The sequence below is a fragment of the Ursus maritimus genome, unplaced genomic scaffold (genome assembly GCF_017311325.1).
Source record: "Ursus maritimus isolate PB19 unplaced genomic scaffold, ASM1731132v1 scaffold_4, whole genome shotgun sequence".
NCBI classification, from domain to species: Eukaryota; Metazoa; Chordata; class Mammalia; order Carnivora; family Ursidae; genus Ursus; species Ursus maritimus.
The window spans coordinates 89,638,292-89,657,341 of NW_024426552.1; the positions used below are offsets into that span (position 1 = coordinate 89,638,292).

The 19,050-nt window shown below is 46.7% G+C and overlaps 1 protein-coding gene across 6 annotated transcripts in view; it reads right to left on the reverse strand.

The window, feature by feature from the left end:
• The window catches only part of FNDC3B (fibronectin type III domain containing 3B), a 380,755-nt gene that overhangs the window by 58,064 nt on the left and 303,641 nt on the right, over positions 1 to 19,050 (reverse strand). For all 6 annotated transcript variants that reach the window (XM_040621603.1, XM_040621598.1, XM_040621601.1 and 3 more), the window contains 4 exons: positions 18,889 to 18,942; positions 4,117 to 4,241; positions 2,718 to 2,892; positions 583 to 669 (listed from right to left, as the gene is read on the reverse strand). In XM_040621603.1, the coding sequence (XP_040477537.1) occupies positions 583 to 669; positions 2,718 to 2,892; positions 4,117 to 4,241; positions 18,889 to 18,942 (441 nt within the window). The remainder of the gene's footprint in view (positions 1 to 582; positions 670 to 2,717; positions 2,893 to 4,116; positions 4,242 to 18,888; positions 18,943 to 19,050) is intronic.

Below are 19,050 nucleotides of genomic sequence, written 5' to 3' on the forward strand. Positions count from 1 at the left end.
GCACACACAGCGCTGAGCGCTGACCAGCAGCGCTGCGGCACAGCATGCCGCCCACCGCCCTGCCACTTGGACAGCTGCTGTGGAGCTCCGTCTTCCCTTCCAAGGCAGAGTCCTACGGTGACATTAGGGCGGGGGCTAATGACCAAAGCAATGCCTAAGTAGGGACGGAGTGGGTAATGGAAGAGAAAAATACAAATAGCGGAGGAAAAAAATGGGCCGAAGAGCAAAAGCAGAGGGAGAGTGGAAGGGCGATCGAATTAGAAGGAGAAACGTGGAAGGGCAAGGTGTGAAGTGCAGATGAGAGACAGGTGCACCGCGCATTCAGGGTGGGGGCTCCTGGCTGAGGGCGCCCGGCCACGCCATAATGCGATTTATTCCAGCACACGACAACAGTTTCCTCCCTCAAAACGGGGTTTTAAAGTTAAACTATGGTGTGCCTTTTATAAGTGTTACTTTAAAAATGTGAAATGCAGTGAATCTTAAAACTCTTTTAACCTATGGAGTCCATTTGAAATGGTAAACGGGTAAAGCATGAAACAGTAGCTTTTTTAAGCAGTTCAGGTACCAAAATGACGGACTCACCCTGAATTTATACTGTGTGCTTCTTTTAAGATTTTTCACAGTACAGGTTAAGTCCTCTCCAGTGTATTTTGGGTGGAAAAGGTTATCCTGCAAAGACAAAGCCAGAAAGAAACATTAGTATCATACAATCTGGGCGTTATTAAATACCTCTATGTCTAGGATTTTTCTATTGCCTCTTTCCATCACCACCAGTGGCCAGAGGTCTGGCAGTGACTGCAAAAAAGAGTATCAGAGTCCACGGTGCTGCGGGTTCCGCTCGGGCTCTGAGTAAAAATTTAACTTTATCTCCTTGTAGTTTCTCCTGGGTCTGTGGAACCTCATTGTGAGGCTAATACTAATGCGAAGGAGAACAACGCTCTCCCCTTGAGAGAATGTAAATCGGCTCTGGACTGGATGCCACCATATGCTTCCCTCACAGAGCAAACTTCTGGTTGCTCAGTAAGCACTTTAAACAAAGCATTACACCACCAAGCAGTGCTATGTGACAACGCAGTATGTACTGTAAAAAAAAATGTATTATTTAACGTTACTCTGAGAAAAGCCTCTTCTTTTGAGGTCTTCCCCGTGAAGCCGCAATGTGCTATGTAATGAACTCTGGCAGAGGTTTGTGACCACACAGTGTCCTCTTCTGGCCAAGGAAGAAAGGGCAGTCTGGATGGGAAAGGCACGATCCTTTAAGAAGAGAAGTATCCCACTAAAAGCTGAAGGTACAGAATTCATTCCATAGTCTTCTCAATCAGGCATCACTCCACCCATCCATTCATCAATGATTACTGAGCAGCTTCTAGGCGCTCAGCTCTGCCCAAGAACAGACAAAGCCCTGCTCACCAGAAACTTACACGGCAGGTGGAGACAGGGATTAAAACAAAGAAAACCTATATGTAAATAGGAAGCACATCGCGTGGCGTTAAGTGTGATGACGAAGGAAATCAAGCTGGGTGAAAGGACAGGGCGGCGGATCTAGTGAGACGCTCCTCTGGGGCTGTGCCGGGTAATAAGGCCGCTTTAAACTGAAACTAAATACAATGAAAAATTCAGTTCCTTGGGCCCACAGCCACATCTCAGGCGCTCAATCGTCACGTGTGACTAGGCGCTACCTTCACTGGGCAGCACAACCAAAGAACATTTCCATCATCGTGGGAAGTTCTACTGGATAGTGCTGTTTTACAGGGCGGTCACGAAAGGGCTCTCCACAAGTCAAGTGTGAGAAGAGACCTGAGGGTGAGGAGGGGAATGAGTCAAAGATAAGTGGAAGGGCTCCTGGGCACAGAGACTGCAAAGGCCCTGAGGCCAGGGCATGCCTGTGTTCTATGAGACTACTGAGGCAGAAACAAGGCCATGGAAGAAAAATCCAATAGCATGGGACCTTGTAGGCTTTGTAAGGGCTCTGGCTTCTATTCTAGAAGGGAGGGGAGGGCCCAGGGGTAGGAGGGCTTCTGAGCAGAGCACTGACAGGATCTATTTTACTTAACAGATCACCTTAGCTTCCTGCGGAGAACAGCCTGTAGTATAATAAGAGCGAGGGGAGGGGGGCGCCTGGGTGGCACAGCGGTTAAGCGTCTGCCTTCGGCTCAGGGTGTGATCTTGGCGTTATGGGATCGAGCCCCACATCAGGCTCCTCTGCTATGAGCCTGCTTCTTCCTCTCCCACTCCCCCTACTTGTGTTCCCTCTCTCGCTGGCGGTCTCTATCTCTGTCAAATAAATAAATAAAATCTTTAAAAAAAAAAAAAAAAAGAGCGAGGGGAGGGAAAATACTGGAAGAGACCACCGCAAAATTCCAGGGATGGGATCATGGTGGCTTGGGAAAGGGTAGTAGCCTTGGATATTGAGAAATGGCCAGATTTCTCGTTAGTTTTTGAAGAGAGATTTAGAAGAATTTGCTGACTGATTATATAGATGGGGTCGAGGACAACTCCAGATTTTCTGGCTTCCCCAAGCAGAAGGACAGGAATGCCACTTCCTGAGATGGGAGGACTGTGGGAAAGACAGGTTGCTGCCGGTGGTGGTAGCAGTAAAAAGTAAGAGCTTGGTTTTGAACTTACGTAGCTAATGTAATTTTATGGTTGTTCTGTCCATTACGACAATGCTGACATATACAGAACACATGCAAGGGTAGAAAATCTGCAGAGCTTACATTTTCATCCTCCTGGATCTCCAAGGTGTAGGTGACCACTTCCTCAGGTGAACAGCCTTCTGGTTTATTCCACTGCAACGTGACCCATGTGACCCCAGCTCGAACAAGTCTTGGCGCAGAGGGCATCTGAGGAATGTTTCCTAATGTGTAACATACCACCTCTTGGCTATAACCACTACAGAGAGATAAACCCAGTAAGACACACATTTAGGAACATGGGAGGAGTCTTGGCATTGTAAAAGAGGAAGGATAAGCCTACCTGCTGCCCGACTTGCTCGGGTTGGAAAGTCTGGGGTGTGACAGATTCGACAAACAAAGGAACACGAGCATCCTTTACGTGATATTCCCCACCCCAACTTTCCATTTGCCTGACTGCCTGCTTCAGTCTGCTACTAAGAAAGCACAGCACATTGCAGGACAACATACTTATGGATTTATTTCCCCCCTGAAAGCACCCAGCAGAAAGCACAGCACCGTGCAATGTCACTAAGCTATGACCCACGGCTACCAAGGAACGTCCAAATCAACGTGAGCATAAATAATTGTCTGCTGATGAAATACACTGTTTTACAAATATATACGGTGCTATTTTTCAGAAGTTTGTGGGTGCTTCCAATTCACTGACTAACTCTTAAAGCCTTTGACATTACGACTTTTTCAACCGGCAGACCTGTAACGCGTACTGGCTATCATGGGTGGGGAGAGGGGGCTGGGAAACCTTGTGATGTTCTCGAGGCCGGAAAAAAGCTTGAGGACCAATAACGTGCTGAACCTTTAAGATTTTCAATAAGCAGTGATGAAAGAAAAAGGATTTTTCCCTTAATCAAGAGTTACCCAGGAAGTACAATTGAAATATGCTCTTTTCAAAGCATCTTTAATCCCCAGACGCTCTCCTGGACACCTGCTCTGGCCTTTCTTCCGCAGCTCGGAGGCAAGCTGCGGTGCCCTGGCCAGGGTGGGCTTTCTGACATCCTGTGAGGGTCTGCCCAGGGCCTGACAACAATGGCCGGCCCAGCACCCCTTCCTCTCTATCAGGCAACCTCAAATGTAACTGAAAAACGCAACTGCATGAGTACCAATGAAAGGAAAAGGCACGTGCTCTGAAAAAAAATAAAGCCTCAAGAGAGACTGCTTTCAAAATCTGAACTGCTACCTTCGTCTGGGCTCCCAGAGACCCCTCGGGGGCCTTCGCCCCCTAGCCTGTGAGACCGTACCGAGGCCGGCCGGCAGCATTCATGGCCTCCGGAGGCACCTTCTACCCTCTGATTAGGATTCCTCTCGGAAAATCTCAAGTGGGTTCAGTGCGGAGGCATGGATGTCTTCACGCCTTCCAGCCACGCGAGACGGAGACACAGACTCACCACGTGCTTAGCGGCAGGAGGGCGAGGGGGCGCCATACCTGGTGCCGATGTCGTTCCGAGCAGCCAGCCTGAACGTGTACCCCATCGCCGGACACAGCTTTGTCAACTTGCAGTGCTTCTGACTCCCGAAGAAGCACTGCCGGAAACCACTGTTTCTCTTTCCCTGAAAGACAACAGTCAAACAACGCCCGCAATTTTTAAAAAATAAATAAGAAGAAACTGAGGAAGGCATTTTGAATAACTTTCGCTTCCTGGGTTTGGATGGACAAAACCAAGAGAAGGAAAGCTTCTAGGGGCGTGCACACATGAAGCACTCGACAGTGCAAGGTCATCCATAACACGAAGGCACTACAGACAAATCTGTGGGCGCCTGGGTGGTTCAGTTGGTTAAGTGTCTGCCTTCGGCTCAGGTCATGATCCCAGGGTCCTGGGATGGAGCCCCGCGTCGGGCTCCCTGCTCAACAATGGGGAGTCTGCTTTTCCCTCTGCCCCTCCTCCTACTCATTCTCTCAATTGCTCTTAAATAAATAAAATCTAAAAAAAAAAAAAAAAAAGGAAATCTGTAACTGAGACAAGTCATACATCGTGCCTGTGGTATTTCTAAAGTGGCTTAAGTCCTTTCAGATATAAGGCAATGCACAATTTCTAAGATCTTCCTCACGTGGACTGGTCAAACTGCCCAGTCTGACCAACCAAGAGTAAGTGTGCAGCCTTATTTCAGGGACTGCTAGTTCTGGAAATGCACAGTAACGGCCAAACACCTGAGGATCAGTCTAACGAGCTTAGTGTGCCAGAGAAAGCAAGCTCTCCCCAGTCCTCTCTCTCCTTTCCCACTTGGCCCCCCAGTCCCTGAACACGTGCATTCCTGCAGTGGTGAGCTGCTTGTTCACGGATCCCTAAATACGGGTCACATGCCTTTGCCCATCTTGCCCATATCTGCTTCCCTCATAACAGTGCCTTGGACGGTCAGGGAGCTCAATCACTGCTTACAGAGTTGAAGGTCCGATAAGAATGAGGAACAAAATTGGCTGAATTCACCTATATGTACGGTCGCCACTCTTTATGTTTCTTATCAGGCTGGAAATACATTTTTTAATGTGTTTCTAGCTTTACATGATACTTCAAATTCTTTGAAATAAAAAAAACACTCTGGTAGTTTGTCTTAATAGACTTACGAGTAAGAAGCAAACTCTCCTGCCCTGTGCCGCATTCAGGCACGAAATCCTCACATCAGGAGTATGGCAGAACAAATGTTTCACACCCATAATCCACGGTGTTCACGCAAAGAAAACCACATGCTAACACTGAATGAGTCTTAGCATTCTAATCAGACAGGTTGGGCCCAGGGCCTTCAGAAATAATGTTTGAAGTTCTCAACTTATTTTATAAAGAAAGATGAAAGTACATTTTTCTCCTAAGCAAATTTAAGTATTTCCTTCCTTTAAGCAGGCCTCCAAAATGCTTACCACTGAAACACATTCCAGGTGAAGTTTAATTAAAAATAAAATAAACATACAACTAGCTTCAAGTGCCACTAGGGTGAACAGATTAAAAACAACCCTGGCACATTTATCCTCAGACTAATTCCCCGCCCTCCCCTTCCCTCCCCAAGCAAGGTGGTGCCCTTTCCAGGAAGGGAGTGGAAGTCCTATTAATCTTTAAGATTCAAAGTTCATATTATCAAGGTTTCAAAGTACACTCAGATGCAAACAGCAAAGCATAACATTTTTCAGCTGTTACCGGGGCAAAGTCACTTAGTGGCTGGCATACCATGCCCTTATGCTTACTTTAACCTTGAGTGTTCAGCTTGCTGCAGACGATTTATTCATAGAAAAACCATTTATACATACATTTGCATAATTACATCCAGTGTCTGATTACACTCTATGCACACCCTGGTATGTTTTGTATCCATTTCAAGCTGTAGCGTGATCTACCTTCTTTCCTCTTCTATTTCTGAGCTCAGAGTAAACAGTACAAGAAAGGCACATCCTGCCGCCACGGAAGCCTCGTCCCTTCCAAACCCGACGCTGGCTCCCCTTCAATGCCTCATTTTTCCTATTTCTTTGTTTGGTCTCCTTTGCCCATTTCTGGTGCTTAGAACTATAGCCAGTAAATAAAAGTCAGTCTGTTCCTTACTAGATTGATTTGCTTTAATATGGTAAAAACCGGACTGTCTGTGGCTGAAATGAGAAAAAAGAATGGAGAAGATCGATGATGGGGACTAGACTTTTCTTTTGAAGGGCCATAGCACTGGGACTTGCTGAAGAATTGGGGGAAGAGGCATTCTGTGACCTTTACGACATTTTTCTTATGTTGCTAACATTCCCCCCCCCACTTCGGTATCAGGAACAATTACTAAATAAACTCCCACTTGTTTATATAAAGCCAGAAAATTTGTACCTTCCAAGATGTACTACTCCGTGCATGGTCCTTAACAATATGCAGAAAAGACCCAGAGTTGCTGGAACCTTAGGAGTTTTAGAAACTGTATCTGTGGAGTCGGAAGGGGTAAGAGTACACCTAGTTCAAAGGGAAGGAAGTAAGGGAATACTCACGGATGACACGCAGTTTAATATAAAAGGGGTATCTGGGAAGGAAAAAAAAAGGATATTCACGAAAGTGCTTGTAGTGCAACAGTGAACTACAGCTGAGAGGTTAGCAATGAAGACAGGGACCAGCACGGGGGCCGGAGTCACCCTGGTCTTCCGGGACAGACTGTGCCAGGTCCTCGGAGAGCTCCGGGCTTAGGCTCTGGGGCAAGAACACGTTCAAAGGTACAGCTGATGTGGAGAATTGGTCTGTACACCAAGGAGGCCAGGCCACAAACAGCATTTGTAAATAAGATATTAGCCGGTTCTTGTTGATAGCAATGAGTAGGATTAAAAAAAAAAAGATAATGCTTTAGAAGACTGAAGGATTCAGCTGAACCAATGGGGGTGGGAATGTGAGTGCTTATCATTGTTTATCAGAAATTAAATATGTCTAAGCATTACTGTCGGTGACGTTTTACAGATGGCAAATTGTAACTTCCATATGTTACAGGTAGCGTGGTTCCAAATGACTTTGAGAGATTATGATCCCTGACAGGTACCCCCTTCTAATAAAACCTAATCTAAACTGCACAGGATTACTGGAATATACTAGCTTTACTTAGAAACTTACTTTTTAATCATTTAAGGTGAGCCTTGTGCAAAGTTTCCTACTAAAACGTGGTCCTAATAGAAAGGAGTAGCTCTTGATGCTTTTTAGGTCTGCTGCCAATAATCTGGTCAAACACAGGCGGCAGGGACACCAGTGGCCCTGGCCTTGTCCTGGCTGGCGACTACTATGAGGCCACGTGTGGTGTGTCACACAGAGGAATGTAAGAGCAGGGCTCAAAAGGCCGAGCTGTTGGCTGGTCTGTAAGGGGAAGAGCTGGAGCACGAATACCTTACAAGCGCCCGATTCTCCGTGCGTGAGGAAGGTCAGGTGCACAGCGTGCGAGCAATCAGGATCAGAACCTCCCTACGAGGAGCAACAAAGTTCCTATTCCCCTGAGGAAGGAAAGAAAACTTCACCCCAGTTAGACAAAGAGCAGAAAGGAGGCTTCAGGTCCACACCCTTCATCATTCTGGAACAGATCTAGGTGCTGGGCTGCCTTTGACAGGAAGCGATACAATCCCCAGCCGTGTTCTGACCGAACCTTCTACCGCCAGTGTCCACATTTTCAGGGCTCCCTGGCTTGTTTCCATTTCAGAATCCTGGGTATGCCCAAATGGTTGTTTCTACAAAACAACTGAGTTCAAGGACAAGACTAATCTTTACTGAACGTGAAGGAATCTTGGGAGTACGAACTCACTGCGTGCTGATTAACGTCAAGGCACTCAATTCCGTGCACGGCACGGCACTACAAACCTGGGTTCCCTCCCTCTTCAGCTGAGTGCTCCTCTTCCCACTTGACTCGATCCACAGATCTTCGTAATCTATCATCATCCCAGCCCGAGAGCACCAATTCAGCACCCGTGGCCTTCAGACAAACAGAGCTGTTTTCCAGCCGGGACCGGGGTGCTTGTCCCCCACTCCTGGTCACCACTGCTCTCCAGGGGAGCCAGCGAGCTGGTGCATATACATGGCCTATCGCACATTGGCCCTTCCCCAGGCCCCCGCTACTCAGTTTTGCCTCTACCTCCTCTTTAGTACCATGAAAAAGAAAGCGCATTGCATATTATCTATATTCTAGACCCCAGTGGATTGGCCCTTTCTCTCCATTCCCTCGAGCCGAGCATGTCTCAGGCAGCCCACTCCCCTGTGCCACTGCAACTCTAATCACCCGGAGTTCCCGTGGCTGATGTCCACGGGCCATCCCCTTTGCCTCCCTGCAGGTGAGCAAGCGCCTCTTTTCAGTTTAGACTCACATACCAAAGAGAGGCACCATCTCTGGGGGAAGTGCCCTCCTCGCAACACTTACAATCCTTCCAACACTCACTTTTTAGAAAGGTCACACATTTGGTTACAAGTACTGACAGCAATCAGAGTCCAGATGTTCTTCTAGGTCCTACCAGGTTCCTGCTAACTTTTGAAGAATGTCAGAACTCAATAACCTCCACTGTTCTGCCAGCCCATGGAAGGGCAGGGACAAGAGAAAGAAACACAGGGGAGCAGGTAAAACGTGGCCTCCCGTGTGCCAAGACTGACTCACCCTTGGAAAGGGTTTCTCAAGATGTGTTAATAACATCAGGGACAAAGACGTCCTCCCACAACCACTGGGAGGCCTGGGGGAAAGGAAATGTCTTATCAAACATTTCATTCTTAAAAATAAAATTTGGAGATAAATTATAAATGTAAAAGGCTTTAAATATTTTAAGGAACATAATCTCTATTTTCCTATTTTATCTTCTGCCCTTTTACTATGTACTTAAATATTTTTCCATTTCTTTCTAATCTATAGTTTAAAAAACTTCCGAATTTTATAGCTATTAAATCAAATTATAACATTTTCCCTCATTAACTTCTCCCCACCCCGTGATTAAACATTTTGTTGACCGCCTGGGAGTTACCCAAGGGAATACAGGACACATAATCCTGCTTTGCAGGTATGACACCTGTGGCAGAAATACGGTCATCTCCCGGGTTCCCTCTCCTTATCGCTAAGGGAACAGGCAGTGATCTCTTCCATATGCTAACTGAGAAGAGCCGTGTTTGAGCACCCCCAAGCCACACCCTGCTGGCTAGCGGAACTGTGCTGGGTGCAAGGATAAGTCCCACCCTACCTACCACTGCATCTCTGGGTGAACATTTGTCTTCCTTCTCCCTCTTCCCAAAACACTTGGAAGAGAAGCAGGAGTATGAACAAGAGTTATATTGCCTTTCAAAGTCCATGACTTTGTATCTAACAATCTTAGGGCATAGTACCCAAAACACTGTATGTGTCCTTTCCCTTGAATTTGAGTGGGCTTGTGATGTGCTTGTAATGGACAGAGTGGAGTGGAAATGAAGCTGGGTGACTTGCAAGGCTAGGTATAAAGAGGGGATGAAGCTTCTGCCTTCTCCCCAGAACACCCACTTTCCCAATTCTGACTCTCCTGGGGCTGCCATGTTGTGAGGGAGCCCCAGACGAGGTTCCATCCAAGCCAGCAGTGACCGCTAGACTTGTGAGTGAAGACTCTGCCAGAAGATTCCAGCGGCCAGCCAATGAGCCTTCCTGCCCACCTGAAGCTCCAGAAATTGTGGAACACATACAAGCCACTGTCCCAGTACCCTGGTCCAAATTCCCAACGGAGAATCCACGAGCATAAGAAAGTGACTGTTTTAAGCCATTAAGCTTTGAAGTAATCTCTTATACAATATTACACTCATCTATTTTGATGTCCATATTATGTTTAATAGTATGATGTTTTTCAGTAAACTTTTATAAATTCCTCTCATGCTATAAATAGCTAGGAGGTAAGGGAGTGGAAGTGAGCATGCTAGAACCCAAATGTTTAACGTCTGACTGAATAAAGGGTTCTCTTTTCTACGTGCGCTTGGTACATGTCTTTTTTCCTCAAAGCCAACAAACAAAGTAAGGCCTCTGAAGAGATTTAAAAAATTTTTGTAGCAGCTAAAAATGTAACCAGATTCCTAGATGATAAAATCAACTAAAACTGTTAGGCAGGGACAATGCAGTTACTTCATCTTATGGAGTTACATTTCAGACTGAAGTAAGATTTTTAATAATACTACCCCAAAGGCTGTGGAGAACTGCGGGAAGATTTTTAAACACAGACACGCAACAGTCTTCTGGGGATGGTTCAGGTATGACATAACCTAAGGCGACCGGAGCGAGCAAATTAAATAACCCTGCAAAGGACCCTCCACACATACCCGGGTTTCCGCCTCTCTGTGGTATCTGTTTACGAACACATAAAGGAATAACGTTCCAGTGGAGAAATCAATTTACAGGTGGGTCTGCTTATTTAGAAACTGCTACCCAAATATATAAAAAACATCTGATCCATTTAATAAAATGTAACTAGTCAGAAACGTGGTTTTTTTTTTTTTTTTTAAGATTTTATTTATCTGAGAGAAAGAGAGAGGGGAAGAGGGAGCATAAGGAGGGGAAAGAGGGAGAAGCAGGCTCCCCGCTGAGCAGGGAGCCCGACGTGGGGCTCCATTCCAGGACCCTGGAATCATGACCTGAGCCGAAGGCAGACGCTTAACTGACTGAGCCACCCAGGTGCCCTAAGTTAAAAACATGTTTAAAAGTAACTGTGTTCATTTGTAAAACTACATAACTAAAACGCTGAAAACGGAACTTCTTTTTCAAGTCCGTCTTCCCTCTTCATTAACTTATGTGTCCTCATCAGTCTGTCCTTGGTACTTGAGAAGATGAATCCTCTCAATGGGTTGCTTTCCGACTGAGGTACTTCACACACCCATGGCTGATTCTGTACATATAACTCACACATAATTCAATTAATTCAGGCTACAGTATTTTTCCGCCAAGAGTAATTCTGTAGCCCGTGGGGAATGCGGTTGCTTTGGCTAACATTTCCAATTAGCCTGGCACTAACCACCCTGGAAGCTGGTATTCCCAGTGCTGGCACTAAGAGATGAAGTTGGCTGATATTTTCAACTGCCTTCTAATTAGTAAATTGGAAATGATCCTTCCTGTTCCTCTTTATGACGGCTTCAATCCTGGCACAAGGAAATCAGAATGGCCACCACAAGGGTGTAAGAATCTGCAGTGAACCACCTCCCTCTGGTCATGAGCGCTCTTTCTGCTGTTCCTTGATCTATGGCCTCTTTCCATTGACTTCCTTCTCTTTCAGGATCCTTCACAGTCATGCCTGGCCTGCCTTCTGGGGCTGCTCTTACCACGTTTGATAACCACCTGCTAACTAAGCTACATGCATTCGGTTATCAGCTGTCATGTGCTCGTGGCCCAGGGGCTGCTGGCTCCAGACAGGGGCTGAGTGACTCTGGGCTGGGGCACTCTCTGGGACAGCAGAGTGTAACCTGTCAAAAATGGCAACGATAGATCAAATAAAAAATAAAGTTGCACTCGCCAACTGAACTACTGCCAGCCTCAAAGATTTAGTCTGCTAGAACGTCTATATTTAGAAGCTATTCCAGCACTGGCCGACCCTAGGCAACATCAAAGATAAATGTTGGCTTGAGAAATAAAAGAGCGTGTATGTGTGCAGCATAACCATATATAAGAAGGGGTTCCTAGCAAGGAGGTGGGGACGCTCCACATCTGGGTGGATTCCAAGGTTCCTTGTGCCAAACTTCACTCTCCCCTCAGTGACGGCTCTCTCATTTTGAGCATTCTGGCAGAGAGGAACTTTCAAAGGTAAGAAAAGGGGGTGGGACAGTTTGTGTTTCATGTTACTAAATAAACACTGCATGCATTTTACCCTTTGGCACACTAGTTTTTTCTACTAGTGGGAGAGGCTTAGCTCCCTGAATCGTCAAGGACGATCGGCAGGTCCTCGGATTTAAAACAAACCAACAGAATGTTCCTATATATCCCTCCCAATATGGAGGATCACCTGATGTCCGGCGCTTTGATCAGACCAGAATGTTGAGACTGGCCCAGCGAAGGGAGAGGAAAGAAGCCAGGGGGTGACTGTAGAACAGGCTGCCTACAGTATTTATGCGTGAACCAAGGCATGGAGTACTCAGCCCATCCACCTAGCCAAGGCCCAAGGCGGTCATCTTCCAGCTGGCATCCAAGCAGCACGAAAAACATGAGTTGATAAATTAGGGTCCACGGACCAAGATAGGTATTTATAATTCTGGAACAGCCAGAAGCTGCCCACAAAGTCTGCCACCCAAACACATAATACACCATCCTGCATATGTGTGACAAATGATACAAAGCAGGGAGAGAATCTGCTCCCGGGGTCCAGATGTCTGGGGCTGAGGTCCCTAAAAGAGAGGGCTCCTCTGAACTTAGCTGTCTGCCTTTGGTACCTGAACGTCTCGGAGTTCTTATATCCCTCCTGGCCTACTTCCCTCCAACCGGAGCTGGAGTGGAGGAAGCTGGTCCCTGGCTCTCTGACACCACCCCTGCACGTGGCAGCAAAGGTCTGTCATGTGGCGAAACATGGCGTGCTCTGCCAGGTCACTGATTCGGCTTAAGACACTCGTGTGGAGGACGATTTGTGACGGACCGAGTGCCAAACGACCCTGGCACCCCACTCTCCCATCTCCATGAGGGCGTTCCCCAAGAACGACTGAGAGAGCACATGGGTCTGGCAAGCGGCACCTTCATTTCGGTCGGGCCCTGGAGATGGCTGGCAGAATGCAAACCGGCCTTTGCAGCTTTCTCGCTGGCCCGATGCTCTGCAATCCAAGGCAGCGTGGCACCTGGGAGAAAGGGCGGCCGCATCCTCAGGGAGCTCTCCTCATGCACTGTGGGAGACCCAGTAAGTCACTGTGCTTGCCGAAGCTCCAGTCCCTTCCAGGAACGGTTGCTGTCCAACCAGAGAAGCCATGGGCAAATTCCCTCATGCCAAGAAGGATTCTGAAAGATTATCAATACTAACTATGCAACACCTAAGCTAAAAAGTAATCTGTTTTGCAAACCAGTTACCAAGCACCTGCTCAGGGGCCAGCTCAATCCCTAAATGAGCTAGGCTGGCTCCTCCAAACTCAGTGTCTAAGAAGCGACAATCCACGGCCTGCTGGCAGCTCCGCGAGGTTTGGGCAACAGGACTGGTGAGCGTGCCCTGGCTTGCTCATGGGTCCCCAGGGGCTGTATGGGCTCTACCTTCTTCGATTAGCCTTCTCTGCTCTTTCAACTTCAAATTATACTTCCCTTGACTTCTGTGGCACTTATCTCATTCTCAGTCGCCTGTGTTTTACAGCTGTGCGGGCTCATTAGTCACCAGCCCAGCCAGATGTGAAATTCCTCTTTGGGCTAGCTGAGTCACATGTGAGAAAGATTCTTGGGAACTGTACTAGTCACATTCCCACAAAGCTATTTTTCTGGTTCTTTTGTATGTTCCCTACATGTCACGTCCGGAAGCCGAGCTAATGGCAAATTAACATCTATATATAGCATGGACATCCGTGTTTGTCTAGTTCCAACTGGAGACGCTGGCCCTAGGGCTCTGTTGAAGTTCCACAGAAGGTCGTACGATCCTTCTGCCGGCTGACTTTTCCTACCCCAGACCCTGATATGTGCTTGGGTGACAGGAAATACTCAGGGACTGCATCTGCTAGTCCCCAGGCTAACCCACCGAACCCCAACCCACCAGGGAGGGGACTGACACTGCCGCACGTGGAGAAGCGGAGGCTCGGGGGTTAAGCCGCTTGCTCCTGGAGCGAACACCACGGGACCGATACACATCAGTACGAACCCGCGTCACACGATCCCAGCAAGGCCGCAGGAGACCGGCATTTGCTCTGAGGGACCGGCTGCGCCAGGGCCCGTCAGACTTCGGTGTGGCACAAGTGAAAACCTTATCTAAGAGTAAAACTCTCCATGAGTTTCCATAAATACTGCCTTCACAGAACTTATGTTTTCTAAAATGGAAAAGAAAGTTCCTATTTGTAAAGTTTGCTCTTTTACTCAAGTTTTCCCCCAAAAAAGGCCAGATTGCTATCCCTTCAAACAGACTGGGCAGGCACGGAAGTGCAAGTCAACGCAAGGTGCCTAATTCTTTTTCTAAGAGCCCTTCCCTATCCTAGAGATACCTGTGTCCTCCACCCCTCCCTCTCAGCGGCTTCTAGAGAAAAACTCCCGCCCCTACTAGATACCTCAGGGCCACCAAGCAGATGAAGCAACAGGAGGAGCCCACTAGGCTCGGGTCGGTGCCCAAGAAACAGACGCGGGCAGGTCAAAGGTACGAGCTCCAGGGGTGGCCCCTGAATGGGGCAGTGAGCTTTAAGCACTGGCTCCTCCTTCCTGAACCTTACTCCCAAATCTCTCCACTGTGGGAAAGAACATCCACCTTGAGACGTCTAGCATCCAAGCCTTGTTTTGCTCTTAAAACGTGAAGAAACTTTTCTCCCATTCATAATTCTGGATTAAACTAAAACTTAGCTCACGGAAGAGTAAGTTTGTCACTGTTCCTTTAAAGTTAGCGCTAGGTATAATATTCAAATCTAGCGGAAGAAAGAAACCCTCCTGAGGCTCTGGGCCTGCTTTCTGCCAGCCTTCAGAATGACTGTGACTTGTAAAATTAAACATGGGGGTAAATGTGGAGGGAGGGACCGCACTGTGGTCAGAAAGGAGTTCAAACATAATGATGGCTCATCAGGCAGTCCAGTGTGGGAAACTCCTGGAGGCGAACGCAGTGGCTGAAGGCCCACAAGAATGCAAAGTCGACTCTGTCAGGTGCCATGGCTGAGAACACCACAACTCACCTCAGTCACCACAACCGGGGGACGTGACCTGACAAGTGTGCACCTTTCCACATCATGAGAACTGACCTTTCTCAGGAGAAGATCAAAACTGATGGTGGCAGCTGAAAAGCCAGTGACACCCGTGTGTTCCATTTTTAGTGACTCATTACCATCTCCCCGTCAGAGTTACTTCCCACACGGACTTAAAACTTAAGGGACTGTCTAGTTACAATTACTAACAGAGAAAGGAGGTAGCTAAACCTCGTGCAGAACTAGAAGTTATTTCCAAGCGAATTCTGTGGAACAGTGATGAGACAGGAATGACAACGACTTCAGGAGAGAGAATCAGACTCCCTCTGCGCAATAACAGGTTTCTGTTTTCTTTTCCGCATCAGGGCCACACCTGCCCTTAGAGACAAGAACTATTAGCTCTTCCCCTGGTCAACTGCACACACCATTCCAGGTCCTAGCAGAAATACAAGCCAGGTACTCACTGGCCTCTCTGTTGCTATTGTTTCACTAATGAAGGTCTTTCTCAAAGAAACTTGACAGCAGGACTGGATGCTCTTTCAAACTTTCCCACTCACAGTTTTTATTGGAATGGTGATTAAAAACCGAACAAAAGAATCAAGTATCCTGAGGACTCTAACCAGTGCTGTAATACTATTTAAAAAAATATATGGGGACACCCAGACATGGATGGGGCCGTCTCACTCCAAGCAGTGATTATCAAACCAGCTGTCAGAGCGGAAACAGGGTGGAGTTCTACTCCTGAACGCAATCTTCTTCAAGACTCGGGGTGATACCTGTCCCCCTCTCAGGCAGGAAACTGCTCCCCTATGTACCCTAATGTCCTCCTGCCCTTCTAGTCCCCTGGACAACAGACAGGCTTATGGTGTGTGGCTGGGACACGTGCCCTGGGGGAGCAGAGCTCTGGCCCTGGAGAGGGTTGGGTGCCAGAAGGAGAGTGACTCTAGCAAAACACCCCCTCCCTTCTGCTGCCACCATACTCCACTAGGGCAGATTCTAGAAAGTGTGTGTACCAGGAGTACCTGACTCCAGAGACTACCAGGAGAAGGTCTGGAAGGGACAGCCAGAGCTGCATGTGCTCTTATTTCCTGGAGGGTGGATGTTGTTCTCTGTGCATTTGATTTTCTTCCTTCAGGAAGTCAAGGCTTGAGTAACATGGAGATGTGGGATGCAAAAACTAACCCAAGTGAGCTGGCTCCTGGCTCAGGAGGACTGCTGTCCCTAGCCTAGCCCCAAATTTAGAAACACAAACCGTTAGATGCTTCTGTTAGAAACTTTACTTTTGAAATGACAGACTAGGCAGGAATGAATTGGTTACTACTGCTTCTATTCTCACTGCCAGGAAACCCAACGATATCATTTTTAAATCTTTTTTAGAGGGACTGAAAAGGAGAGGAACAGATCAAGCAAAGAACCTACTGGATGGAAAAATTTGAGAAGCATGTGGTTAAGTCTGTTTTATTTATGTCTGTTTAAAAGTACAATAGGATAGCATTACTATAGCTTTTTCAGCTCCCAGGGTAAGAATATTACCTTCCCTGCGTCACAGATGCCTCACGGGACAGTATGCAGTGTTGAGGCACTGAGGGTATGCTCCACAAATCTGAAATATTTAATTAACGAACAGGCCAAACAACAGTGAAAAGGATCCTAAAACGTACTCTTCTCACAAGGAACAATCCTAAATAAGGAGCTTTGACAGAACATGGATGATGTAAATATACATGAGCTAATGGGTAAACTGAGGACTGGAGGGGTCAAGCTGTCCATCTGAAACCTGGAACAGAATCCACAACTCCTAATCTTGGTGTTCTTTCAATTATATTCTTCCAGGGAGCTCACGGTCTTTAAAGGCCAGGGAGCACTTCACAGAGTTTGGGGTCCAGAAGTTTTTCTACAAGGTATTATTAGGCCACAGAATACAGAAGATTCCTGTGTTGGCAAAAGGCCTATAGTAGGTGAGAGTCCACTAACCTGGAATCCTCGGTACGGCTCAACGGAGCCAACACCGGCAGGAATAGAAGGTGGGAGAGAAAATGAAGAGGAAGGGGAAGGCCAAAGAATTAAGATGGGAACAAGGAAAGGATGGAAAGAGAGCAAGCAGGGAAAAGGCAGGAGAAGGCCAAAAACAAACAATCTAACATTGTGTGGTCACTAGTCTATAGTGGATGCTATTGATCATAAATGGTCAGTAGACAAAGCTTCTCCATTTCATCTGCGGCTATCGCTTATTTCCTCCATGCATCCTGCCACGACGCTTTCAATCCAAATTCAAAGGGAAGGAGGCCAACAACTGAGTCACCATTACCATTTCCTGTAGCACCTGGGTTTTCCTTGGAGGTTTCCCATTCAAATACTCAACTTCTCTGACCTTACTTAACTTAATGAGGCCATGGTCCAAAGCAACAAAAAAACACAGGAGACACACATGCGTGTGCACGCACACACACATGCCCACGCCCACACCCACACACAGAGCTCAGAGGAGATCTGAAACGAAAAATGCCTCCTCTTTAGTGGTAAACTCTGTCTTGATATAAAACCTCAAGATATGAGAAAAAACATCAGGCAGGTCAGTGCAACAAACCAACACATGCTTAAAAACACGTTCCACCGAACTTTCACTTGTCCTTTCAGAGGAAGAGGAGATGGCAAGATGCTGCCATGTGCTCACAGGTCAGCCAGGTTCCTTTCCAGACTTCTGGACTGCCTATAAAAATCTCTTTCCACAAGGGCCGTAGGGGTGGTTTTACTTTCCAATCAAACCACCTTAAAATGAAACCCACCTAATCTGTAAAATATCCCTGTCAAGTCTGAGATTTCACCAATCTGTACGTAGGAACTATTCACAAGGATCCCCGGAACAATAGATCGTTGTCTTGGGTAACTTGGAACTCCAGCTTTCAGATGCAACCCAGATGGGAAAACACGCTAACGCAGAAAGTGATGAAGGGCCCCCCTTTTCACATCAAAATTTCATCCTGAGAGTTTCGTCCAATTTCATTTTACATTTGGTGAAAATATTTTTTCCACACTCAACAAGTAATTTTTTGCCTAAGCCTGTATTCTGAATCTTTGAAATCCCCCTAAGTTGAAGTCACAAAGACTAGTTAACTTGCATTTCTCCCCCAATTTCACATTTCCTATTTTCGAAATCCTTCGTCTATTTGCTCACTCACAGAAAGATAGAATAGAGCAAGGGTAAATGAGTGATTAGAATTAAAATCTACAGAAACAAAAAGTACAGTTCCTTTTTAGAAACGAACGGCTGCTTTCTGCATCCAGTTATTTCCTGCCTGAGATTCTGTGGGTAGTGTTAGCAAGGCCAGAAATGCACAGGGTCACCATTCAGCACAGAGTGGGCTCAAGAATAAGGAAACTTCACCATGGATACCGTCCTAGGGCCTCTGGGCGCCTGCTATGGGACGGTCTAGTCTGCAGGGTGGTCACACACACCATTGGGAGAGTGAGACCTCCAGGCACGGCTCCAACTCTCCCCCAGAGAATGCCCAACAGTGCAGCCCCAAACTACATCCATGGCTTCAAAAAGAAGAAACAAATTATGCTTCCCAAGCCGCAGTGTGGTTTACCTTATCAAAACCATCTATGCACAATGGCCCTGAGCAGTCAAGATAACAAGGCCTTCGATTCTTAATACGTATTTGATGGCTGGCTAGGCACTAGGGACTCCACAAGAGGTAAGACCCTGTCTTTTCTTTCTGTAACATTTCTTGCACATATGCCAAGTAAATACACACTTAATGCAACTTAATACAATTCATTACACTACTTTAGTCTGTCTTCCTTTTCCACAGTCAATACTATAGGTTTAAATTTTTCTCTACTTACGTTCTTTTTTCCCATGTGTTTAGCACATCTTAAAAAAGAATAAAATGGTATTTGTTCAGCAATTTTATTTTTGAAATGGTGTTTTAGATGGATGGATATGAAAATATGCTTACCTCATCCCACTCTAAAAGGTAGTTGGTGATTTTTGAACCATTATCAATTGGTGCCTAAAAAAGGAAAAACAGTAAAATGAGTTTAGAGAAAGCAGTTCACAGACAAAACTTACGAACTCTCCACTTGTTTCAAACACACTATCTACGCTAGCCCTGTGCTCT